The 26141-nt window shown below is 45.3% G+C and overlaps 1 protein-coding gene across 5 annotated transcripts in view; it reads left to right on the top strand.

Annotated features, from left to right (window-relative positions):
- The window catches only part of LOC111837697 (limbin), a 72653-nt gene that overhangs the window by 3178 nt on the left and 43334 nt on the right, over positions 1-26141 (top strand). For 3 of the 5 annotated variants that reach the window (XM_023799975.2, XM_023799973.2, XM_023799976.2), the window contains 9 exons: positions 1223-1279; positions 2137-2323; positions 3042-3142; positions 3272-3337; positions 4534-4659; positions 12863-13014; positions 17603-17927; positions 20830-21069; positions 21747-21922. In XM_023799975.2, the coding sequence (XP_023655743.2) occupies positions 1223-1279; positions 2137-2323; positions 3042-3142; positions 3272-3337; positions 4534-4659; positions 12863-13014; positions 17603-17927; positions 20830-21069; positions 21747-21922 (1430 nt within the window). The remainder of the gene's footprint in view (positions 1-1222; positions 1280-2136; positions 2324-3041; positions 3143-3271; positions 3338-4533; positions 4660-12862; positions 13015-17602; positions 17928-20829; positions 21070-21746; positions 21923-26141) is intronic. The other 2 variants (XM_023799974.2, XM_072718546.1) reach the window with 2 other exon arrangements.

The raw sequence follows: 26141 nt of genomic DNA, 5'->3' as shown, positions 1-26141 counted from the left end.
TATGTTTCACACCTTCTGGAAGGACCCCTCCTGCAGGGTATATTCTGGCCCACAAAAGCTGGAGGGAAGGAAGCCCAGTGGCCAGTGTGGAATTTTAGTACTTCTGACATGTTAAAACATTCTTCCTACCATGTTGGTTGGTAATCTGATCACCAAGTGACATTTAATTTTGAGCTTATCATCACGATAATCCACATACTATATTTCTGCCGTGGGTGGTTGATTTGTGTAAACAGAATAGTTTTTTATGCTGCTTTGATGGCAACAACACCTGTTAAATGGGGTTTTATTATTGAATCTCTGTGATTCTAGCCAACAGGCGTTATGACGAGGTAGACAGTTGACGTCAAAGTTAAAAATAAAAGAATAAATCCTTTATTTGCCTCGTGCATGGGTAAAGGTACATTGGCATTCTTCTCTTTGCCTACTAAATCTTGTTCTCCATGGCTTGGGGGTCACAGCGCACGGTCAGCCAATGTCTGGCACCCCTGGAGCCGGGGGATACTGACCTTGCGTAAGGGCCGACGGATATGTGATTATTTTGCCAGGGATGGGGCTTGAACTGAATATCTTCCCATCACACACGCAGAGACTTTGCTCACTGAGTCACTCACTGCTCTTCGAGTTACAATGGATTTACGTTCCGATAAACCCATTGTAAGTGGAAAATATCCTAAGTCAAATATGAATGAAGATATGTTAAGTAAATAAATAACTACAGTCACTGAATAAGTAATTAATTACTTTAACCAAAAAACAGTATTTGGAAAAGTAAATAAAGGAATACAAGTTTTAGTTAAACGAGAATGACACGTTTTTAAACACTGTACGAGATCACTACCGAGACCGGCATTAGTAAAAAATATCATGTGGTATTTTGCTAGCCTGGAAACTGATCAAAATTCAAGAATTCAAAATTCAGTTGACTGCTGAATGCTCTCTGTCTCCCCATCGTAAGTCGAACCAACATAAAGAAAATAGCAGCTGTAAGTTGTGAGATTTTGTCCTCATGCTTTATTTATATAGTTTGCTATTTGTTTTTCTAATACCTAATTTGTTTCCTGCTTTCATAAAGGGCCATTGTACCATTTTTTCACTCACAGTTGATGAATTCTAAGGGTTTTTGCATGTTGTGTGATTGCTCTCACTGCCCAGTTGACCACAATGCCTATATAGTATGAGGTGCTGCAGATGTTAAGACCCATCGTCTCTTGTGTTACAGATAAGAAGTTTGGTGAAGCCACCACCATTTGGGCTTACGTTCCGTAAATGTGCACAGGTAATATACATAACCTATACAGACTTATATGCAGGCTAGGGTTTTGTTTAAATCATACTAATCATCTTAACTCTTATTTTGAGTAAAAGTTGTATGAATTATTAAATTATTCAGGTTATATGCAACTGCCGAACTTTGGTCCATGATAATGAAATTTGCATTTTAGCAAACATTTTGAAGCAAACATCCTTCTTAGTGTAAATATTCAATAGTCAATTTAAGGGTACATTAGTTATTAGTTATTGGTGGCCCTGTTCGTAAATTAAGAGAAGAGAGAAAATTCCCAGAATGCAGTGCACAGTAAACATGTTTGGTAGCAAAGGTAGGCTTAAGTCCCCACCAGCCCTGCACTCAAAATTGATGTGGTTTTTGGTAGTTGGCAGCTTATAGAGCTATTATTATTATTATTATTATTAATAATAATGTTATTACATTATTATTAACTATTGTGTTATTACGTTATCTATTACAGTTAGAGCTCTATTTTGTCATGTAAACATTTCACGTTTCTCTTTCCAGACCTCAAATTTAATCATAATTTGTTACCACAGATCACAGAAATACATTTAGAATTGAGAAGGCAACTTTAAATTTAAGCATAAGTAATAAAGTCTTTGTTATGCGGTATTGCTAATTATTAATTTTATGATTATTCATTTATGACACACGTAAGGCATTGTTTGATGTATCTGGTATTTTCCATGTCGATACTGATTAGAACTGGAACATCCAATTATTCCCTTTGCCCATATTTTTTAGCAGGGAGGAAAAGGTCTCATTCTTAAATTTGCTCTTCTCAGAGCCTGTGTGTGGCCGGAATGAGCAGACCGCTCTGTATTGTGCTGTCCTCCCTGGAGCAGGTGGAGGTTGGCCTGGAGTTCCCCCGGGTGACCATCTACTTGCTGATTAACAACACAGGCACCCCCGCCGGCCACCTCACCCAGCTCAGCATCCGAGACACCGTGTCCGGCCTGTCGCTCCTGGAGAACCACGGCAAAGTGCTGGAGAAGGGCTTCCTGACTTTTGCTGAGGATTCCCTGTTGGGTATGGAATACCACTCAGATACCAAGGCAGTGTGCCATAGACAGTACTGCATACGCGTCAGAAACACGCAAACAGACCTTCCTTCCACAAAGGGGTATTTTTGAGGCACACAAGCAACAAAACAACTAAACAAATGTTGGGTTACTGTTCAATTTATTCTTTTTAGTTTCTAGGAGGTTGACACCATCTGAATATCAAGTAAATTAGACACATGCATCCATGTCTTATCTTGGCCCTACACCAGCAGACAGCTGAGTCATTCTCTTGCATGCTTCTATTATTCTCTATTCTGCTAAGAATAACATTCTCAAAGTGTAAGATGCACTAAACTTGACAGTGTTAATTAGTGACATTTCATCTGAGGATCATAGCTAACATTCAGATATTCAGCTATTTATGTTCCGGTTTATTTATTCAGTATTTATCTAGCTGCATCAGATTGTGTGCGGATCAACTTTTTAGTTGCGTGGCCAATACCTGGTTTATTAATGTTCATGCAGCCATATCTCACAGAAACATCAAACAGCTCTTCCCAGCATGCCGCAGGAAATGGATCTGATATTGCAATGATTCTTAACCTTTTCAAATCTGCTTGGCTCTCTGTGGAGACTGTTTACGGATTGTGTGATCTGGAATGTTATTTGTATATTATAATAAAAAGATAATTTGATTTTAAAAAGTATATGCTTGAGGTTGTTATTATTCTTACTTTTTGCAGCTGGTTTGCACTACTCACTGAATTACAGCGCCATCATCAGAGCCCACAGGGATGAGATCCTGGAACTGCCTGCCTACCTGACCTTTTCCAACGCCTCTCAGGTAAACCCCAATGTCCTGGCGTTCCCAACCCTATGAGTGGTCTCCAAGCAGGACTTGATATCTAATAAAGTGAATTTGCGGTACTGCATTCCTGTGTTCAACAGCATGTTCCTATGTTTCATTTTCTAGAATGATATCAACTTGTTTGGTCCTGTGGTTGCCAATCTCACACTTAGGATCAATTCTACTGAGAAGGTAAATTCCCAAATTTACCATGTTTCCATCATTTTTGGTTGGAGTTTGCTAATTTAATTTGAGGTTTTCTGTGCTTGTTTAAGAATTCTTAATCGAGAACCACTATAATGCAAAAATCCTTTAGCTTGCTGTAGCTTAAGACAGGGGTGGGCAGTGTTATCCAGACAGGGCCATTGGGTATGCGGGTTTTCACTGCAACTCCTTAATAAGATTACTAATTAGAGGACTGATTGGATGAAGCGTCGTCACACCTGGGTTTGAACAGCTGACCTAAAGGTTATCCCAAAAACCCGCATACACACCGGCCCTTTGTGGATAAGATTGGCCATCCATGGCTTAAGCTTAACTGTAAACTTTAGCAAAAGATTGTAAGCATACAATACATTTTGTACACCAGGGGGCAGTCTTAAGCTACTAGTACTTCGAGACATTGTTTTGCATGTTGTACACTAGGGCACATTGCTATTCTGAGGAAAGGATTAGAGTGGACCCATGAAACATAGTTATTATTTAAAAATATTCACCTCTTTTGTAGTTTTTCATTTAACATTAAAACTCTACTTAATTGAATGCATGAATTCCAATTCAGTGCCAGTTAGCTGCTTGATTCCAGTACACCCTGGCTGCCGTTGAGGAACTCTTATGGTGTACCGTATCTGATTGTTAGTCTAAAGCAGCTGTCTGATTTTCTGATTCATATTCCGCATGGCATACATTTTAAGTTATTTATCTAACCTCCCCTTCTGAAGTGGTGGATTTTTCAGAGCGAATCCCTTTTTCTTAAAGCTATTTGATGCTAGTTCAGGTTTTTTTGGCCCAGAATTCATAGCGTTTGAACTCGGTCGATGGCTTTTTGAGACGAAAGGTATTTAAATAATCATTTTCCTCTTCCAAACACTGTTGGAGTGAGATTAGAGGATGTCTGAATCCCCCTCTTCTCTCAGAAGGGACTCGTCTGTGGTGTGAGGGCTGGGTGGTCTTCTCCATACTGTATGAATTGAAGCACATAGTAGGCCAGTGGTATTTATTTCAGTAAATGCCCTGACATTTGCATGTGTTCCAGTCCTGTCCATGACAAGGCTGAATCTAGAAAGCTGCCACAGCAAACCCACACCTCAGCTTCTTTGGGATTATTCACGCTTTCGGTTAAAATGATTTCGACGTGACTTGTTTCCCTGTCACCTTCATCTTCTCAGGTATACCCAAACCATGGCATCAACTTTGCCGGCTTTCTGGGCTCTTTCATGTTGGTGGTGTTTCTGGGCCTTCTCCTCATCCACAGGCTGTGCACTGCTGCCAGGAGGAACACGCTGCAGCAACGGGTAAACCCGCCAGGGGGCGCCGTGTTGGGAAGCTCTGCTGCACTTCTTTGTGACAGCAGTGGCTGAAATGCAATGAAAAGGTACAAACCAGACATGCATCACAAAGGGCAGCTTGAGGAAGGAAGGGAGGAGTCTTTGGAGATAGCAACTCTCTCCTTTCCTGCCGCAGAAGGAGCCTCCCATGACTCTGACATATAAACACTACCAGATATTCTAGAAAAAGTTAGACAATTTGTAGAAATGTTTGAGTAAGCAGCTGTCCAGCTGAAGTTAAGCAGTTTTGGGCCTGGCCAGTACTTGGATGGGAGACCAACTAGGGAAACTGCTTTGCTGCTGGAAGAGGTGCTGGTGGCCAACAGGGTAGCCCAGTGCCCCAGTGCAGTGATGGGGACACTGTGCTATAGAAATACTGTCGTCCTTCAGATGAGGTCCTGACTCTTGGAGGTCATAAAAGGTACCTGGGGATATTTCGGAAGAGTAGGGGTGATTCCCAATTCTCTGGCTAACATTTCCCACTGTGGCCCTATCAGATCTGGCTTTCTGATCATCCCCTGCATCTTATTGGTGAATTCTCTGCTGCTCCCTCACCACCTTAGCTATTGTCTAGTGAGCATATTGGTGCAGAAAGGCAGCTGTTGCATCATCCAGGTGGGTGTAAAACAGTGGGGGCAGTTGAAGTGGCCCCTTATTGAGTCTGTAAAGTTCATTGGGTATCTTGAAAAGCGCCATATAAACGTAACCTTCCTTCCTGCATTTGATCTGTAAAATCTATATGTATAATCTTATTATATGGGCATAGTATGTAGTAATTTTGCTTATTTTTTCAGTAAAAGCTGTTTGGAGGTTCATCCACTTGAAAGAGATATTCTATTCTCTGGAAAAATGTAAAAATGTTCTGCCTCAATATTATTGACTTTATTAGCTTTAACAGTATTTACATACAGTGCCTGACAAAAGTCTTGTCGCTTAACCAAGTTGTAGGAACAACAAATAATAACTTAACCTGTAGTTAATCAGTTGGAATCAGAAATGGCTTATAAGAAAAGGCAAAGCCCTCTAGATTATGCTTATTATACCAAAATAAAGTTTTGCATCATTCATTGAGTTTTGTCATGTAATTAGGACAGAAAGGTCAACTTTTGCCTGGACAAACGTCTTGTCATATGCAAGAATAATGTAGAAATTATACATATACTTCATTTAGAATACACAAACAAGCTATAATAACATCAGAACATAAAGTCATGGTGCCTTGGAAAAAAAATTATTAATGTGTATGACTCCCATGAGCTTGGAGGACCACATCCATACGTCTTGGCAATGACTGAAATAACTTGTTGATGAAGTCATCAGGAATGGCAATGAAAGCAGTTTTGCAGGACTCCCAGGGTTCGTCTAGATTCTTTGGTTTCATCTTCCAAGCCTCCTCCTTCATCCTACCCCAGACATGCTCAATAATGTTCATGTCTGGTGACTGGGCTGGCCAATCCTGGAGCACCTTGATCCTCTTCAGTTTCAGGAACTTCAATGTGGAGGCTGAAGTATGAGAAGGAGCGCCATCCTTCTGCAGAATTTGCCCTCTCTTATGGTTTGGAATGTAATGGGCAGCAAGAATATCTTGATACTTCAGGCTGTTGATGTTGCCATCCACTCTGCAGATCTCTCGAACACCCCCATGGATGTAACCCCAAACCATGATTTTTCCTCCACCAAACTTTACTGTTTTCTGGGTGAATTTTGAGTTCATGCGGGTTCCAACAGGTCTCCTGCAGTATTTGCGGCATTTGGTATGTAGTTCAATGGATGATTCGTCAGAAAATTCAACCTTCTGCCACTTTGCCTCTGTCCATCCTTGCTGCAAGCTGTGGGCCTTGGCAAATTCAACATGCTTTTTTTTTGTGTTCTTGTTAATGCTGGTTTCTGAGCACTAATTTGGCCATGGAGACCACTGCATGCGAGAATTCGAGAAACTGTTCTTGTAGACACAGCGGTGTAGCTCTGCTGCAGTCGAAAAAGGGTTGGCCCTGGACTTTCGAAGCAACAAACGGTCCTCTCAAAGAGTTGTCTTACGGGGTCTGCCTGACCTGGGCTTGTCATGAACATCACCAGTTTCTTCATATCTTTTTTTAATCCTCTCCACTTGACGTTTGGATACATTAACGATGTCTGCCACCTCAGCAGCAGACTTGGTCTGTGGTTGAATCTTTGGCATGTTGTCAGAAGTTAGGTTGCACTTCAAGTAGGGCTGGACAATAATTCGATATCAATATATATCGCGATAGAATTTTTTCGATAACGGTGATACGATTTTTAAACACATTTCCGATATTTCGATATAGATTTGAATATTATATATATTCACCGGCTTTTAAAAATGTATCACAAGTGCTAAACAGCGCGTATTCAAATCGCATTCGCATGGTAATTTGCTGAACAACGCAGCTGTGAAACGTGATCCAGGTAAAACTTTTTTAGACAGCATAAATAATATTGAAGCATTTGTTTTCAAGCAGACTGTTAAAAGCAAAAGCAACAAAGCATTTTAGACTTTGTAAAGAAACCATAGTAACCACGTGTATGATACTTTTCAGAGCTGTGTCAGAGAGAAATGACTCGTGAATTTAATTTTGACACTGGTTAGCTTTTTGTAAAAACGAACTACAGTACACCCCGCAGGTTTTTTGTGATTTTGTGAGCGATCTTTGTGTTTTCAATGTTGGAGAATATAATTAAAGGTTTGTATCAAGAAACGACGGTGGTTTTTATTGTATACTGGTAAATCTCTGCTGTTAGTTGGTGGTATGCCTTTTGTTAGCCAACATGTATGTCGGGGCCGGCTCTACGCTGGGGCAACGCCCCCTTAAGCAAACGTCCTGCCCCCTTAAATCAAACTTTTAGAAGTTGAGGAAGAAAATAATAATTACCCACAAACTGAATATGGACAAGATTTACTACAGTAGCTGAAAAATCCACTGAAAAAGGCACAAACGAGATGATAAGTTTCACTTCTTGTTCGCTCTTTCCCTCCGCGTTCTGTTTGTGCGCGGGCTCACGCAGCACTCGGCAGATCCCCCACTCACCCTCCCCCCAGCTAAACATCCAATCACTGTTAGTATGCAAATGAGCCAGTTTCTCAGTAGGCAGGGCAGGGCGAAATGAGCTGCGTGATTGCGGAAGGTTTAGAGGAAACAGCAATCTCTCTCGTCAAAATCATAGTGACTAGTGAGATCATGGTTCGAATTATTTTTGTCTATTTGGAGGGGTCTTGATCGGGGGGTACTGTACCCCCCAGTACCCCCCGATCAAGACCCCCCCCAAATAGACAAAAATAGCAGTTTGGGGGGGGGGGGGGTATTAACATTTTTCTTGTTGTTGTTTTTTTTTTTTTTTTTTTTTTTAAGAAAGATAACCTCACCTTGTAGGAAAATTTTATGTAAAACGATTTCAGACACCCCTAGTGTGGATCGTACCATTTGAACCACCATGGCGCTAGAAGCAGCTTAGCCAGTCGGTTACGTCATTCATTCTCATTGAGCGACTTGTTCGTTGTGATTTCAAGATTCTTTATTCGTCACATACATAGTTATAACATGTAGTGAAATGAACCCTGACCGATCCTATTTTTCAGTTTTATATTTCAAGACTCGGTGAATTGATTTTTTCTTTTTCATAACTTAGCCTACCCTTTTTAGTTTTGGTAATATTGGCAATAGTGAAAAGTGTTTTGTTGGGTTCAAATATGTTTGATATAGGCCATCCAATTAAGGTAAATGTCTTGTTTTTAAACTGATGAGGAATATTTTATTTTATTTTTTGTTTTACTTTTCAGTTTTCCCCCTGAGGGATTGCCACCTTACTGTGGTCAGGGGCTTTGTGTGCCTCAGTGACCCTAAGAGCTACACCAGCAGAAGCTTAGCCTTCAGCTGGGACACCCAAGTTGGACAGGTCTTAGGGTAGAGGCCTGACAAAGTGCAATCCAATTACATGACAAAAACAGTTATCCAGAGCACCACCCCACCCCTTTCCCGCCTTTGTCACCACCATGTGCCCCCTTCACATTTCTGTCTGCCCCCTCATATATGCATGTCTAGAACCGGCCCCGATGTATGTACATATTTATAGCATGCCGATCGCGTCAAACAAATCGCGGCAATGCCAAAAACCCGTGCATGTACATTCTCAGTTATTAACGCACATAAATACATTTCAAGCACATGCTAATATATTGCTGCCATATTGGTTTTCGGTTATCTCGATCATCGGTTATCTCGACGCTTTTTGGCAACCCCCTAGGCCGGCGACATAACCGGGTTCGACTGTATATGAATAATCAGCCTGTTCTAGTTTAAATGGAAATATATTATTGTTAATAAGCTGAGTCTGAGAGTTTTATTTATTTGATAGTTTATTTCACATTTCTTGTTTGTAAAGGCTAAATACAAATAAAAAGTGAACCTTTTTTTTTTGTACTGTTTTTATTTTAAAAAAAAAATATATAATTTTAATAGGAGGAGCCTGGAGGTATTATAGACTTTGCAAATTCAGTTTGCAGACAACCATTGTGCGTGTCCTCGGCAGTTTTTTCCTGAGGCTTTTTAATATTGTCCATATCGATATCGGAATTATATCGTATCGACCAAAATTAAGAAATATATCGTGATATAAATTTTTGCCATATCGTCCAGGCCTAACTTCAAGTGAAGGTCTGGTGTGCTGGGGTTCTTTTTATACACACCTGGGATTATGTTCATTACAATATTTGTCACAGGTGAACCTCTAATTTGTGATTGGTTGAATAATTAAAAGACATGACAAGACTTTTGTCCTTGCAAAAACAGGTGTTATGGACTTTAACAAGCTGTGAACATCAGGACACTTTTTGACTGTTTCATTTTGCACCCAGTTATTAATATGAAAGCCCTTGGCATTAAATTGATCCATTCAATGTAACAATTGATTGATTAGAAATAAAGTTATATGCCTTTTTAAGTTACTATGTCCTTATGTGACAAGACTTTTGTCAATGACTGTACAGTACATTGTGATAGAACCAACAAAAATATTATGAAAAGTAGGCAATGAGACAGTGGGGGATAAATGTATCAGAAGCCAGCATTAGTGTTTACTGCTGCACAGACAGAAGCCAGCATTAGTGTTTGCTGCTGCACAGACAGAAGCCAGCATTAGTGTTTGCTGCTGCACAGACAGAAGCCAGCATTAGTGTTTACTGCTGCACAGACAGAAGCCAGCATTAGTGTTTGCTGCTGCACAGACAGAAGCCAGCATTAGTGTTTGCTGCTGCACAGACAGAAGCCAGCATTAGTGTTTGCTGCTGCACAGAGCAGTTGGCTTTTCAACGAACAACCTTTCCTCACTCCAGAATCTCTTTTGTCAGAGAAAACAGAAGAGGGACAGTTGCGTTTAATGGCTTCTTAAATTCTATAAATTTAAAAAATGAAATGCAAGGTTGTAAGCAAGTTCAGCCTGTTAATGCAATGTTGATGTAACGTGTTTCATTCCCAGCTACTTGACAAATTGCCATGATGCAGGCAGCCACTTAGCCATGTTAGCTTATGTGAACTTTGCTGTCACACATGTTAGCCGGCTGCTTGACTGTCTTGGTTTGCTTTCTTTCAGTGAAATCTGTGGGTTCTCGTGTACTGTAGTTGAAGTGAGCCTTGAGCTTTAGCACTTGAAGGTAATAAATTGAGTATTTTCATGTTTCACTTTCCAATGTGTTGGTAGCAGTGTCTATCTTGAATTTTAATTGCAATTTTTCATCAAAGTCAAGACTGGGTGTGTCGGCACCCATATTAATGATGTATATTCTTTGTGTAATAGAGAAACCTGAGGGGAAAAGTCAATATCCTTTCTAACATGTAACAGATAAGCCATTCATTTAATTTCCAGGGATGATAGATTAATCTGTTTACCTCCATTTTGGCAGCATTGGGTGTTTAAATGGAAGTGCAACTGACTCCATTTGTGGCTGTTTTCACAAAGTTTTAACACTGGATTTGTAGTAGGGCTGGAGGGTATGGCAAAATATTTCAATACTGACCAGAGTTTCCCCTACCATTATATTAGGGGGGTGCCCCGCCCCCCCTTGAAGGTCAAGTTAATTTGATTTAATTTTATTTTCTGTATAACGCCAGATCACAACAGAAGTCATTTAATTTTTTTTTTTTTTTGGAGAGGGAGGATGCGGGGGCTGGGGAGGGAGGGTTGGGATCTGGGCTTGGGGGAGGGGGGGTCGGGGTAGCCAGGGGCGGGTGTGCTTGGTGGCTCTCGGGGCGTCCCCCTGGTCCCCCGGGTGGGGTTCTTGGGGGGGGACGGGTCTCCCCGGGGCTGGCGGGGCCCCCGCGGGGTGTGCGGGTGGTCCGGGCTCTGTGGCCGTGGGGTTCCTGGCTCGTGCTCGCCGGTGGGGGGTTTCAGGTGCCTCCCCCCCTGCCTTCCTTGGGTGGGCGCGCAGCCATCCGGTGGCGGGGAGCCCGGGTAAAAAAAAAAAAAAACAGAAGTCATTTAAGGTTCCCTTTCCTATAGAACAGGTCTATATATTGTCCTTTTATTAAACAAACTAAAAAGCCTTATGTTATTTATCTTATTTACACAACAGCTTGTCATTTTTGTCTCTACACGGTCGCGCGTTTACTGCTCTCTGTAAAGTGCATGGTGGAGTTCCGCCCCGACACACAGGTGAGCACACTCCCACCATTGGACAGAGCGCGCATCGGAAAATATGTCACGTCAACCACCTGAAAAGCAGACAAAAATATATGCATTTTTTAATGCTCCCAGGGTGATGAATTGTCATAAAGAGAAATATTCTGATGTTTAGTTAAGTTGTTATATTGACTGCTGTCATTAAAAGAAACACATGAACAGCATGAATCCTGTCGTTGTCCGCCTGCCCCCCCCAAAAAAGCTGTAAACCTAGGGGAAACACTGCTGATAATTATCACAATATACAGTGGTACCTCTCAAACTCATTAGAACGTGAACAACAGTATTATATTGGGAATAACAGTAATTTATTATTATATAATAAAATACATTTAAAAATAAAGATTTTAAAATTATTTTAATATTAATAATAAACCATCAATACATTTAATTATAATAATATTGTGCCGAGCGAGGACTGAACGGAGACAAAGGCGCAGACGTCAGGGTATCGGGGAATACGGGGTTTAATTACAGGTAAGGCAGGCAAAACGCATACGGACAATACAATGACCGGACTGGGGAAACAAACTGAAACGCGGACGAAATACAGAGGACTAATGACAATAACCAGAAACAGCTGATCACACTGGGATTATACACGAGGTCAACGAGGGGGTGTGGCACACGGAAGGAGCGGACGATTGGGGCAGGACACATTGTTTTTTTATTTTAACTTTACACATTGTTTGGATACATTTATTTTCTTACTTTACAAATTACTGTTTTGATAAATGTGCTTAGATGTGTTTAGTACAGTATATGCTCTTCTTGTTTTATCCGGTTCATTTTGTGTTTAAATGCTAAAAAAAAAAAACATATTTAGGTGTAATTTTTTTGGGGCCGGGAACCAATTAATTGATTTTCCATTATTTCTTATGGGGAAAATTCGATCAGAACTCGAACTTTTTAGGATTCGATCCGGAGTTCTGAACGGATTAAGTTCGAGTTCTGAGGTACCACTGTATTTCAAGTTGTAATTTTTTTTTACTGCCACTTCAAGTTTGATGGTCTGACATCGTTCACTTGGGTCCCTTGTGTTCGTGATGTACAAGAACACAGCCAGGGGGGATTCTTGTTTCTTTAAAAGTGGGGGACAAGAGAGCCTGCAATTCATACAGAGGGGCCAACCGTATCATAAGCCAATGATATGTTTTGAGTCGGTGAGTGACAGTGGAGGGTGATCTCTCAGGGCCAATCAGCTTTCAGCTAGAGCCAGTGGCCCTATCGCTGCGCCCGTATATGTGCCTTTGGCTAAGCTCTCCCACTGATAAGCGGAGCTATGAAGGTGCCCATGTGATCAGGTGGATAAGGGGTGCAGCATAAGCAGTAAGACTGCAGGGCATTTTTCTTCACCACCTGTCTCTGTAGAGCCTGTTTGTGTAGCTGAACTAAGGATGTTTCCTGTGTCTCTGCTTCTGTGACTAGCTGTGTAATCTTATTGTGTTGTTTCTTTTCTTAATGTTTTGGGTTCTCACAGAGAAGGGCAGGAGTTCTGAACGGCGACCCAGATCCAGAGTATGCCGTTTGCAACATCAGTGAGACCGCCAAGGAGGAGGCGGCCTTTGAGGACAAGATAGTGGACATCATGGTACTGGAGGACCCCCAGAACATGCGCCAAGCCTTAGAGAAGTGAGTCGGTGACCTGGACATGACAGGTTTTTATAAACGGCACTTTCAGGTTCCCCTGCTGTGGTTCGCAGAGATCCAGGCAGCCATGATGAATGTTTCTAACAAAATTTCATTATGTACATTAGATCTCAAGTTTTGTTTTCATAAGTTGTAATATGAAATCCAGTAGAAATCAGACAGGCAGGATGGGAGGATGCCCACCAGGGGGCGTAGGGTAGCAACATCCGGGAAAGCCTTGTGTAACTCTCCATAGTGTCACTACTATGTTATTAAACACCAGCTGTTCAAAATGAGTTGACTGCACATAAACCGTGTGGTGCATCCAGCTTAATATTGAAGCTATTCTTGCTGCCAGTGCTGGAACGACTCCCCTCTGATGTGAAGGCAGTGTTACTTCTGCCCTGGCCTGTGGGCTTAATTAACGTTTGCAGGTAGTCTGCTTGCTTCCGAGTCATGGCCTTGCAAGTGGCGATTCTACTCCCCCTCCCTTTCCCTGGTGGTTCTCCTTGGTTCTGCCGAAAGCATAATTATTCCAGGACTGATAGTTGGGCGACTCACCCCCAGAGTGAGGTTTACTTCCTCTCCTCTCTCTTGGATAATTACCATCATTACGCTCATCTCCTATAGGGCCACGTTCCCCCTTTTCTTGCTTGGGGCCTCGGGCTGGGAGGCATGGAACATCCGGGAGCGTAGCAGAGCTGCCTTCCTTTCCGGCTCCGTGTGTGTGTCAGCCTTGCTGGCTGAAGAAGAGGGGGCATGGGAGACAGACCAAAGGGGCGAGGGGTGAGGGAGGAGGACGGGGAGGGGCAGGTGGGGGGGGGGGGGAGGTGGACAGGGAGGGGCATGGAAGGCGGAAGGGAGGTGGACAGGGAAGGGGTGTAGGAGGAGGACGGAAGGTGGACAGGAAGGGGTGTGGGAGGTGAATAGGAAGGGGTGTGGGAGGTGGACAGGAAGGGGTGTGGGAGGTGGACAGGAAGGGGTGTGGGAGGTGGACAGGGAAGGGGCATGAACTACCCCCATAATTATGTAATAATATTGAAGAAAAACATTTCTTAAAATGAACTGAAGTGTTTTAGAAATAATAAAGGTAGTTTAATTTAAAAAAACGATGTGGCGATTTAAAATACTGATGTTGACGCATTTTCAGTCGTCTGTCTACTCATCACGAGAGCCCTAGATAGGACACATTATGATGTTGTTATTGCGCATAAGGCGTAGACAAAGACCTGGCAAAATGAAAACTGTAAATTAGGTGTCAGTGTTTAAGGAGTGAGTCATTGGTGACTCAGGGGGAAGCACTGTTGAGTCTCAGCTCCAGGGCACGGAGTTTGAATCTCACCCTGGCTCTCTGTGTGCCGTTTGCATGTTTGCCCCGTGGCACGCTGGTCTCCTCCAGCCGGCCGAAGCCATGCCGTTTGAGTAACTGGCATTTCTGAATTGGCCACACAGGATGATGTATAACGAGTCTACTATGTATTGGCAACCCATCGCGGGTGAACCCCAACCCACGCGGTCCAGCCCCCCTCCCCCACGACCCTGAGTAGGATAAGCGGTTGAAGACTGATGGACGGTTAGATAAACCCTCATACTTCACCCTGAGCTGCCAGTAGCTGCTCCTGCAGGTGGGGGAAAGCCGTCCATCCGTGTCTCTGCAGGCGGCAGACAGCAGATCTCCTCCGCTGGCTTGTGATGAATGGCCGCGAGATGTCATCCTTCTCTATTTCATTCTTTAGAAAGGGTCCACAGCTCGCCCTCCCTAGGCAGTGAAGCTTTTCCACTCTCACTCTCCTTAGCTCTTGCCCCCCCCCCTTGGTCCCTCCCTCCTCCCTCCTTTCCCCATCCACATTCAAATTCAGTCCGAAATTAGCTTCACCGGCAGGAAAAAACAAACTAATCAATTAGAATGACAAAGATGTACTGTAGATGTGAAGATCTACATCTTCACATCCACCCCCCACCCCCCCCATAAGGATAACATTTCAAGGATTGTTTTTCTTCCCGCCCTCTGACTAACTGGGCCATGTGGGGTGCATTTTAATTTTGCCTATGATGCAAGAGATGGGTGATACTCGACAAGAAATGTACATCACAAATCATGCCGTGTGGATTATTTCTGGCATTACATTTGACTTTTATGATGCCAGTTTGAGGTAATTACACTGGAACCAGTAAAACCAAAAATATAGGTAGATGGTTTTAATACATTAGTACATGTTTAAGTAAAACCGTGGTTTCTGCTGGGTGAGTGTTGCGGACGGGGACCCAGGGCCCAGGAGACGCATCGAAACGCAAAGATTCAAAGCTGAATTTTTCTGTTTGATTCTCAGATTCAGGCTTTTCGGGCCCCAGGGAAATTACTTGGAAACCAATAATGAATAATTGGGGAGGTCAGAGACATCATGGCTGCCTGTTGAGTTGCCAGTGGAGGTCAGGCAGACATGCGGGAGTTTGGCGAGGTTTCGTTTCTGCCAGCATTAGCTATTGGCCCCGGCACAGAGAGCAGGTAGTAGGACACCTGGGGTAATCAGTAATGTTAGATCTGCTGCCTCACGTTCAGCTGTGGCCATGGAGATGGTCCTGAATGAATCCTGCTGAATGGAGAGGTGCCGCCTTCTTGTCTTTTGACATTTGTGTTTGTAAGGAGCCCGACGGAGGAGCTGTGAAAGGTGGGAGGGAAGTGGGAGGTAAACGAGGTGTAGCGGTGAGATTGACTGGTGGATGAGGTGAGGTGTAGCCAAGGTTGGGGGTGGGGTGGGTGGAGAGTGACGGTCTGCCTCTCAGCCGTATGCCCCCCCTGATGCCTTCAACCCCGTGGTCACTTTTTATTCCAGTGCTGATGCTTTTCATCCCCATTTTCCTGTGCTTATTTTTGAACCGATTTTCCATGTGACTCACCGGTAATAAGATCCATGGGTCCCCTTGTCTCCTGGTCATACAGAGGTAGAAATGGGCCCGGTTCTGCCAGTTCTGCCTGACCCAGGAAGCCCTCCAACACAGTACAAAGTCACGCAGCCAATTGGGCTTGTGTTCTGTGCCAGCCTGGTAGGAGCGTGGTGCTGTATGCTGCTGTTGCTGTGGATGCAAACGAGAACTCATGCAGCTGCTTTTGGCTCAGCTATTCTGATGTGTAGTATTGCACCTCCCTGCTGCCCGGCTGAAATGCAGTGGGTTTGTGCAAGGCTTTTTGGATTGTGTTTGTTTGTTTGTGTATCTGAGGGGCTGGGCCTCTCTTAAACCCATGGAGCTGGATAACTCTAAAGGGCACACTTTTGTGAGCTTGGTGTCAAAGTGGAAATGAGACTCAAGGAGAGCTGACACTGCCAGTGTCTACCTGCAGGGGTCGCTGTGTTTTAATCACCCATAATGGGCTAAAACAGCCTTTAAGGGCTTTCATTTGTTTGTTTGTCTTTTTCTTTTTAGACCTTTAAAAATCTACCACAACTTTTTGTTGTGTAAAAGCATTGTTCGAGTGTTAAAGCTCGTTGTGTTTTTGATCTGATGTCTGGGCCATTCAGCTGCTTAACCCTCTGAGGTCTAGGGGTAGGGAACACACTTTTATTGACTGGGGCATGGTCACACATTTCATTCAATATCATAAACTTAATTCATGGCAAATAAATTATTTCTTATATATTTGTTTTGCCATTACACTCATCTTTATTTTAATGTATATTGTGAATATGTCAGATTTATGTTAAGTTTGTAATCTGACATCAAAGTATAGACATTGCAAAATGCAGTTTGGAACACTTGCAGAAACATCATGAAAGTACATAGTTAGCAATGATGGCAGTTTGTTTTGATCCCAGATATCTGATCACCAAATGACATGAAGATGACTAAATGGTGTAGATGCAACATTCAGTTGGATAAATAAATAAGAAAATCCTAACTCGTGTTAGTATTTCTGGCTCCTTCCATTGAATATGTAGGAGCTCTCATGTGTATGAATGAGCCATTCACACCTGGTCACGTCCTCCCCCCCTTTTATGGCGCTGAAGGGGATGTATCTGGATCGCGTTTCACGGTTGCGCTGTTCATCAAATTACCATGCGAATGCGTTCTGAATATGCGCTAATGCGGCTATTTAGAATGTGAATAGCGATCTTCGGGTAAGAGCGGTACTACACGCCCCCGATGCAGGTAAAACAAAGTAAGGTGACATGGTTTAATTTTTGGCCTAATTTTAAAAACTTTAATACTTCCGACAATGGACGTTTTGAAAAGAAGACAGATTGCAGATTTAGTCAGCAATGTTCGTGTTAGTCAGCAGTTCATGTTTCTACAATAAGATTTCAGCCAGTTATGAACTGAAATACACAAGAAAGATACACAGCATCACCGACGATGCCGTCGACCCCAGAGGGTTAATTTCTGGGTTTCACTGAGCAGCTGGGAGTCTGCACCTGAATATCTGAGTGTATATAGTGTCCGTTTTTCTGATTCTGTTTCATTTTATTTTTGCAGCTATTCGTTTGATACTTGTGTGTGTCGCGTGCATGTTATGCATTGTGTATTGCAGGGTAGTCGGTGTAGCTACACGTACCCGTACTTCCCCACCTGACGCCCCCTTGTGTTCACCCCACAGCCTGCACATGTCTGACCTGCTGCGAGCGGCGGCCGGCCTGGAAAGCAGCCGTGTGCAGATCCACAAAGACCTGGCGGCGGCGTTGCTGGGTGGCCCCCGCCTGCAGGGACAGCTGTCTGCCCAGGCCGAGGGCCGGCTACTGGGTGTGTTGCACGGGCAGCTGATGGGCATGGAGGGCAAGCTGAAGGAGGAGCACGTGGCACGAGTGGCAGCGCTGGCGGCCCAGTGTGGCCTGGAGACGCGTGAGGAGATGGAGGCCGAGCACCGGAGGCAGGCCGCCCAGAAAGCCCTAGCAGAGCGCCTCTTACAGCAGGCCCCGCGGCAGGTGAGGTGACTCCGCCTCTTCCCCATAGCTTCCTGCAGTCCAGGGCTCACCCCACCTACTTCACCGTTTTATAACTGCTAGAGCATCGTGGGTATTTAGCTCAAAAGCTAAGCAGTGGAGGTCCTCTCGGGATCTGAACTGGCAACCTTCCGTTTGCAAACATGTGACCACCTGTAGTCTCACTTCCTATGTTGTTAGCATTTAGAATGACAGTCTGGCGTGACCCCTGTGACCCTGCCAGCTGTTTGACAGAAGCCCTCTACAGTGGAGGTTTGTTAGTATGAGTGGTATGTACTCATGCTCTGTGGTGTACAGCAATTACAAAGTACACCTTACATTGTAACTGCTCAGTTCTTGTTTTTACCCCAGTAGTTTTAATAACCCAGTGATACTGCTGGATATTTCTAGTTAATTGCCTCGTATTAAGATGCTGTGGTAGGATGTCCGCAGGACCTGAACCAGCATACTTTAGGCTAAGAGTTTAACCAGTTATTTAAATTCTGTGAATGTAAAGACTATTTTGCATTTGTGATAAAATCGAGGAGACAGATACCTGGCACGGTTCTCCATACACACATCAGCCGTATAAATACCTAATGCAGTGATGCATAGGGGCCCCCTGGTGATGTCACATCTTAATTGGGGACAGGAAGGTGGACGTTCATGGGCGTCCCATGGGTGGCTGTCTGAGACAGCTATGCGAGCTGCCACCTTCCCGGCTGCTCGTTATCTCTCAGTGCCAATCTAATTGACAGAGTTTGTTTGGAGGCTCAGCCCTGATGCCTGTTAATTAAACATCTTGGGGAGGCTCACAGTCACTGACAAAGGGCAGCTTTTAATGCGGCGCGTAGCGTCCCAGCGGTGAACGTTACTCACGCTGTCCGGTCTCGGGAAACGCCATCAGTCAGGGGGTTTCTGGAACGTGTCACGGGCGCTGAAGATGGATTCTACACTGAAGATTCTCCAAACCGCTTTTGCCTGTAAAGGGGATCACATGACATTTTGAAATTAACGAATCATGACAATGGGATGCTGGTAATCCATCATTTTAATTAATTTTTTAATTTCCTTTTTTCTAGAAATCATTTAAACTCATTTAAAGTCTGTGTCGCGACTGGGCAGCAGTCTGCGTCGTGCCCAGTCCCCTCGCACCGGTATTCTGCCATTGTTTCCTAAACACCAGCCACGCTTGATAAAAATAGCCTTGGCCCCAAGCCCCCAGCCGCTTTGTTCGTGTGACAGCCGCTATGCGGTGGCAGCAGGGGACAGGGGCCATGAGGAGACCTAGCTGCCGGTCAGCTGTCGTGGCCGGTCCCGGAGACTGGAGCCGTTGCCGTGGAGACTCCGCTCCGTGACGTCTCTCCCAAGGGAAGAGAATCTTAATGGAAATGCCTGTCGGGCAGTTTCTGCTTCAGAAGTGATGTTGGCTCTGGCTGACTGTACATTTTAATGGAAGAGAAACTTATCATTAATCATGTCAATGCAATGGAAGATTTTACCACCCTAAGTCAGAAGGACATGCGGCATGGGCTTACATAGGGTGAGTGAACAAGGGAACAGGTAATGTAATGAGCAGAGGTCTACCAGTAAAGGAAGATGCGGGAATAACGTGACAATGGAACACACAAAAAGCCAGTTTTCATGGGGTGTCACAAAGTCAGCATGGACAGTTTGCGACTGATGTAACTAATCGGTTCCCCAAACCCTTACGTATGTCAAGTTTTACATGTTAGATTTAAACCACCCTCCCCATGCATTCAAGTCACTTACAGCAAAAAATATACTAGTAATATGTACTGAAGAACACAAATAAATTAAAAGATGAGTGAGATGAGTGTAAATTTACTTTCAAAATATTTGAAACTTAGAGAAGTGCTACAGAGAAGTGCATCTTGGGGATTTTTTTGCATGCATCTGAATCTACATGTGTGGTGAGCTGCCTGTAAATGTCATTTTCCCAACTATTAACTGGAGATTTTGGTTCCTGTGTCACGCGGTTCCTTTATGCATCCTGCCTGGAGCACTTCTCTAAGCGATTAAATGATCTGTTATTTCATAGGTAGCAATATAACAATTTATATTAACAGCTGCCCAACCAGTTGCAATCAATTTTTCTACAAGCTGATTCCTTTTGAAGAACCTAAGTGACTATAATAATGGTCGGTACCTGTTCTTCATGGAGTGGAAATGCAGAAATCAGTAGAATTTCTGCCATCCGGGAAGCACTGGAGAGCAGACAAGTTTATAGATGGTATCTGAGTCTCACAGGTACGGTGGGACTGAGCTGTTAATTGTCATGTCTCTTTTATTACATAAAATTCTGTCATCAACAGACATGGTGAGAAACTGAATGTATCCATTCATCTCATAATTAATGATGATTATTTATGTCCAGTAAATACTGATGTAAGAGTCAGTGTGAGCAGTTGCACAGTTTATGGGCTAATTTGATGGTCCTGATTAAAGTGGTTGCCTAGTAATCTGGGAGTTTTGTAGCAATTGGTAAAATCTCCTCATTGCACTTAAAGCCACTGAACCTGCTGTGAGACACTGACCCCGTGAGACCTGTCTCTTACTGCACCCGCAGCCCTTTTCTACCGGGTGCCCGTCTGCTGTAGGGAGAGTGTCCTCTGTAATCAGGCTCTGCGCTGCCCATCTGTCCCCTTGCCACTTTGTTGCCAGGCTGTTTTTCCTCTAGATTAATTACTAGCCATGAGCTGCATGTACCTCATGCCTGTGCTCTTCTTGCCGGGGCTGCCGCCCCCCCCCCCCCCCCTTTCCAGACTGAGAGTACATGCTCTCATTTTGTCATTTTGGCCTCTCCTGCTCCTTGCAGGCTCTAGGTGGCTGGTCTGTTTGTCGCGTGGTTTGTTTCCTCAGTTTCCTGCTCTCTGGTCCACAGCTGGCCCTGGAATGCGGCGTGCTGCTGGACAAGCTTCATGAGCTGGACCAGGACCGGCTCAGGAGGGGTCTGCTGGGCCGCCACGAGGAGGCCTCGGCCCGCGTTCAGAGGCAGGCCGTGGTGCAGCGACGGGCCGAGCTGCACAAGATCTTCTCTGAAGAGCTGGAGGAGGCCACCCGGATGGGGGAGATGGACAGGGGTGTGGCCAATGGTCTTCTGCACACCTACTTCACCTGCCAGGTGGGGTGATGCCCTGAGATCCCTCTTGCAATAGCTAAACACAAGCCTGTTTTTCACTTGGATATGTAGTCCTCTGTTTCTCCAGCTTGATTCACGAAGAAAACCTTTGAGCAGTCAGCAACAAAGCTAAAAACAATTTTAATAATGTTTCGGTAACTACAGTAAGTATGCACTCACTATTTGTCTGCCTTGTGTTCCGACAGGAGCTTGTCTAGTGTTATGGCTTCATAATGCTCTTTGTGTGATGTTTATGGCTACAGATTTTCTTTCTTGATCACTTAGTGCTAAAATGGCTTCTGAGTCATGCATCAATTCTTCTCCATGTGAATGGCGTCTGCTTTTATTGAGTGTGAAGGCTAGACTGCCTGAGATTGTTTAATATGAACATCGAGGTACTATGTCGATAATATAATTCATTAAAATCAGTTAAATTAATGAAAATTAATTTATTAATACGTTTTATTAAATGTTACATTTTGCAAATGTAACCTTAGTTGTTGCATCTGCTTGTGAACAGGGATTACCAGAGATGCTGATGCATCTAATGTTGCTTTTTAAATATCTCCTTTGATTGGTGCAAATCGTTTTGTATGGCTTTGCTTCATAGTGACACACCAATGCCGACACACAGCCTTGAACTTGAAATTGAGTTGGATGGTGTGGTCACTGTCCTTCAGGATCAGCTGGAGGAAGTGCTGGATGTGTTCCTGGCCAATCAGAGGAGCGTCCTCGGGGAGCGCCACGCCCAGAGACAGTTCCTTGTGCACAGCCTCCAGAGTCTGAAGAGTCTAATGTGCGAGGTGTTTGCCAAGACGTCAGCCCACATGGAGAACTGGTTCCGGGAACTCAGGAAGTGAGTGACCTGCTCTGTTTAGAGTCATAGTCAGTCTCCCCAAGGTTCCTCATGCTCTCAGCATGTTTGATTGAACTAGTGCCCAATAGTTCTTTGTCCTTCCAGTACAAACACATCTATTCTTACTGCAAAGCGAATTTGACACAATTTATCTGTGCTGTGAAGTTGTGGTATTAAGTAATGTACAGCATTGCAGTGTGGCTGGATTAGAAGTGTGAAAATTTTGTTTTGAAATCTCATGTTTTCTAATCTAATGTTTTCACCATTTTATAGTGTTTGTTTTAGTAGAAAAAAATAGCTGCTAGACATCAATGCTTATAGACATATAATCTTGAACATGTGCGATACATGTGTACCTATTTTTATAGTCAAGCTGAAAGGGTGTAAGACTTACCCAGAATTGGATTTATTTTCTGCAAGTATAAAAAGTCTAGATATTGACAGTCATCCCCACATTATGGAAAAAGCTTCATGAAGCTTCAAGACAGAAAGAGACACAGCTCAGCTCTGCAAAGCTCGTTGTGTTAAGTAAATCATGTGCTTACCTGTTGAAAATATGTCGTTATATTTGTTTTTTCCCTTAAGTTGTTTCACTTGATCAATAAATAACCGAGATTTATAAAAATGGCAGCCAACTGTTCAGTTGTTCACTTCAAGTCTCAGAATGACACCTGTTCCATATTCTTAATATTCTCAAACTGTGGGCTTCTCTCTGTTGTGTTAAATTTGGGATAAATTTGGATGCAGTGTAACCCAGAGCTTCCACATTGTCATACTACGTTGGACTCCATGGCTGACCTGCTTGGTCACGGCTCCTCAGTGCAGGATCCTTTTTTTTTTTTTTTTTTTTTTTTTTTTTTTTTTTTTTTATTGCCCACCACCACCCCCCCTCTTCGGAGGGCAACTTTATTTTACATTACATTCAAGAGTAAAGATTGTGGCCGCTCCGAACTCACCAGTACCGTGGAAAAGGAGAAAAACAGGGGGGGTACAAAAACAACAGCGTAACAATAACAGACATCAATCACCATGGGGAGAGGGGGAGAGAGAAAAGAAAAAAAAAAAAAAAAAAAAAAAAAAAAAAAAAAGGTATACAGAAATAATAACACTAATAATGTAGGCGGGATGGAAAAAAGATGAAGTATAGGGGAATACAGAATACAAACAACCATAAGAAACATAACACTCATCAAACAACAAGAATTATAACAACATCAGTGATACTAATAATAATTAATACAAATCGGTATTATATATATGTAGCATACACACACGTAATCGTACCGTTATATATGTATATTTCAATTCCTAAATCTATAACATACCCTAAAAAGTAATAATAATAATGATATTGATCGCTCAACCAGTCTTGTATGCATGTGCAAGTGTAGGTGTGAGCTGATTTGTCATTGGATGTGCTGGCATTTAATGCCGTCAGGGGAGGCGGCAGCAACCCCCCCCCCCCCAGGCCCAAGGCGAAGGCAGGAGAACCAGGCAACCGAAGCCACCCTACTGCCCCCCCGGCACAAGGGCCCACAGCCACGCATCCCAGAGACAACCACCCGCCCAACCCGAGAGGGAGCCCGCGAGGGACTAAGGGGGCGCCAACCCCCGCACAGGGAGGCCCGCAGAGGGAGGACGGGCGGCGAGCCCCCCAGCCCCACCCGCAACCACCCCACCGGGGCAGGCGGGTCCAGGGCCGAAGGGCCCCACCCACCGGGACCACCCCCCCCACCCCCCGGCGGACGGCCCCCCACACACCGGGGGAGCCCCAGCCCCCCCAGCCCGTCCCCCGGGAGGACGGGCCGCCGCCCACCGCAGCGACCCGGCACGCCTCCCCCCCAACACTGCAGGATGATCCAAGGGGGGCCCATACAAAGAGCCCCCCCCCCACCCGGGAGCGGACCCGCGGCGACCGGGGAGCGGCAGACACCCCGCCCAGCCCAGACCGAACCCCCCAATCCGCCTAGCAGGGCCCAGAGCGTCCCAAGATTCCCCGGACCGCCCGCCAGGGCCCCACCACGGCGCAGCAGAGCCAAGCACCACCCGGCCCGCGGCCCAAGAGAGGAGGCCGCCCGTACCCGCCAGGGCCACCCGAACCCCCCCATGATGGGTCTTCCCCCCGGCGGGCCACCCCACCAGCACAGGGCCAGAGACAGAGAGTTAGGGGGGGCCCCTCAGCCCCCATCCCCTCCCTGACCCATGTTGGTGTGAAGTGTGCATGTACATGTGTGAGAGAGTTGTGTGTTTATGTCTACTATGCATTAAAATTAGTGGGTGCAGTTCGGGTATGAGGGCCCCACCACTGGCAGATGGCAGAGTCCCCCATCCCCCTCCCCGCACCCCCAAGGCCCTAATGTAATATGGACTGCGTATATGACTAAGGTGCAAAAAGTGGGCGAGCAGTTGAGGCATGGGCACCCCACCGCTGGCAGACGGCAGAGCCCCACCTGCCTCAACCCACCTCCTCAGCCCTAGTGTCATGTGGTGTCTAACATGTAAGTAAAAATTGAGGGGCAGTGTCTCGGCGCACCTCCCCACCGCCCCTCAAGGCCCTAGTGTTGTGTGAAATGTGGTGTTGGACCCAGGGGAGCAATAAGGGCGTGCCAGGAGTGGGCCCCCCCCGGCACCGGGGCCAGATCCCCGACTGGCCCCGATTAGTCCCCATCCCTGACCCCGCACAGCCGGCAGGGACGGCCAACCGAGGTGTTCAGGGGCGGCACAGGCAGCCCAGCAGCAGGGAACGCCCCCCCCCCCCCCCAGGCGCAGACCGGGAGAGACCCACCCCACCACGCCCGATGAGACCCCAGCTAGCGGCCAAGGACGGGACAACCCCAGACCCCCCCGGCAAACGGGGAGCCGGACCAGCCAGGCGGGGTGACCCCCGCCCCCCGGCCACCCCAGGCCCCCCCCCAGGCGAGGCAGAGGCTCCCCCCACCGCCCCCCCCAAACCACCCCACAGCGCCCGAGGGCCCCGCGCCGGAATCGCCAACGGCAGACAACGACCCGTCCCCACCAGGCAACGGGCCCGGGCAGACCAGGCCCCCCAGCATGCGGGCGACCACCCGCCCGGGAGCCGGAGCAGCGGCCCCAGCAGATAGAGCCCACCCCCCCAAACCCACGCACCCCAGCGCAGCGGCCCAGGCGGAACCCAGAGGCCCCACCCCCCGATCCCCCCCCAGCACGCCACCCACCCCGCGGGGGCAGAACCCCCCCACCCCCCGCACCGCCCCCACCAGGCCAGGCCAGCGGCCACCCAGAGTCACTGACCACACGCCCTCAGCCAAGAGAAACACCAGAGGACCCCAACAACCCAGCCCCCCCACCCCCAGCCCCCAACCCGGGACGGTGACGGCAAGGCCCCACCACCCCTGACGACATTACGTTAAAAAATTCATTATTGGAGTCCAACTGTCTTCAAAATCGATCAATTGATTTTTCTTACAGGCAGACATCCTCTCCATGGAAACATGATCCCAGAGTAGATTTTTGAACAGATTTATGTTTAAATTCTCTTTTGACTTCCAGTTCAGAAGGATTGTTTTCTTAGCAATGGTTAGTACTGTGAGAAGCATGCAAGATCTATTCATGTCCATATTAGTGTCAGTGAGGTCCCCAAGCAGGCAGAGTGAGGGGGAGGGTGGGATGGGATGCCCTAGGTGTGTCGATAAGTCTTCACAAATCCTTTGCCAGAATTCGTTGACCGGTGTGCAATACCAGAAAGCATGCAGGTAATTATCTGGTGCATCCGTCTTACAAGTTAGGCATATGTCAGTATCTCTGATACCCATCTGGAACATCCTCTGCCCTGTGTAGTGTGTTCTGTGTAAAATTTTGTATTGTAAAAGCTGCAGGTTGGAGTTCCGATTCATTCGAAAGGTATTCAAGCAAATTTGCCTCCAGAAGTTAGTGTCTTGATTGATAAGTAAATCCCTTTCCCATTTGTGGGTAGGGAGTGAGAGAGTTGTATCAGATTCTGCTAGATGCACGTAAATCCTAGACAGTAGTTTTTTAGTTGGAGTTATTAAGAAGTTTGCTATTTTAGGTGAAAGCTCCAGATCTAATTGCTTACGGCACCATCTATTGTGTATTATTGATTTAAGTTGAAGATATTCTAAGTATTTGTTTTTCTCAATGTTATAAGTTTCTGTAATTTTGTCAAATGATATCATGCAATTGTCTTGGATTATATGTTCGAGGCGCTTGATTCCTTTATTAT

The sequence above is a fragment of the Paramormyrops kingsleyae genome, chromosome 12 (assembly GCF_048594095.1).
Source record: "Paramormyrops kingsleyae isolate MSU_618 chromosome 12, PKINGS_0.4, whole genome shotgun sequence".
Lineage (NCBI taxonomy): Eukaryota > Metazoa > Chordata > Actinopteri > Osteoglossiformes > Mormyridae > Paramormyrops > Paramormyrops kingsleyae.
This window is presented reverse-complemented; position numbering and strand designations above follow the sequence as displayed.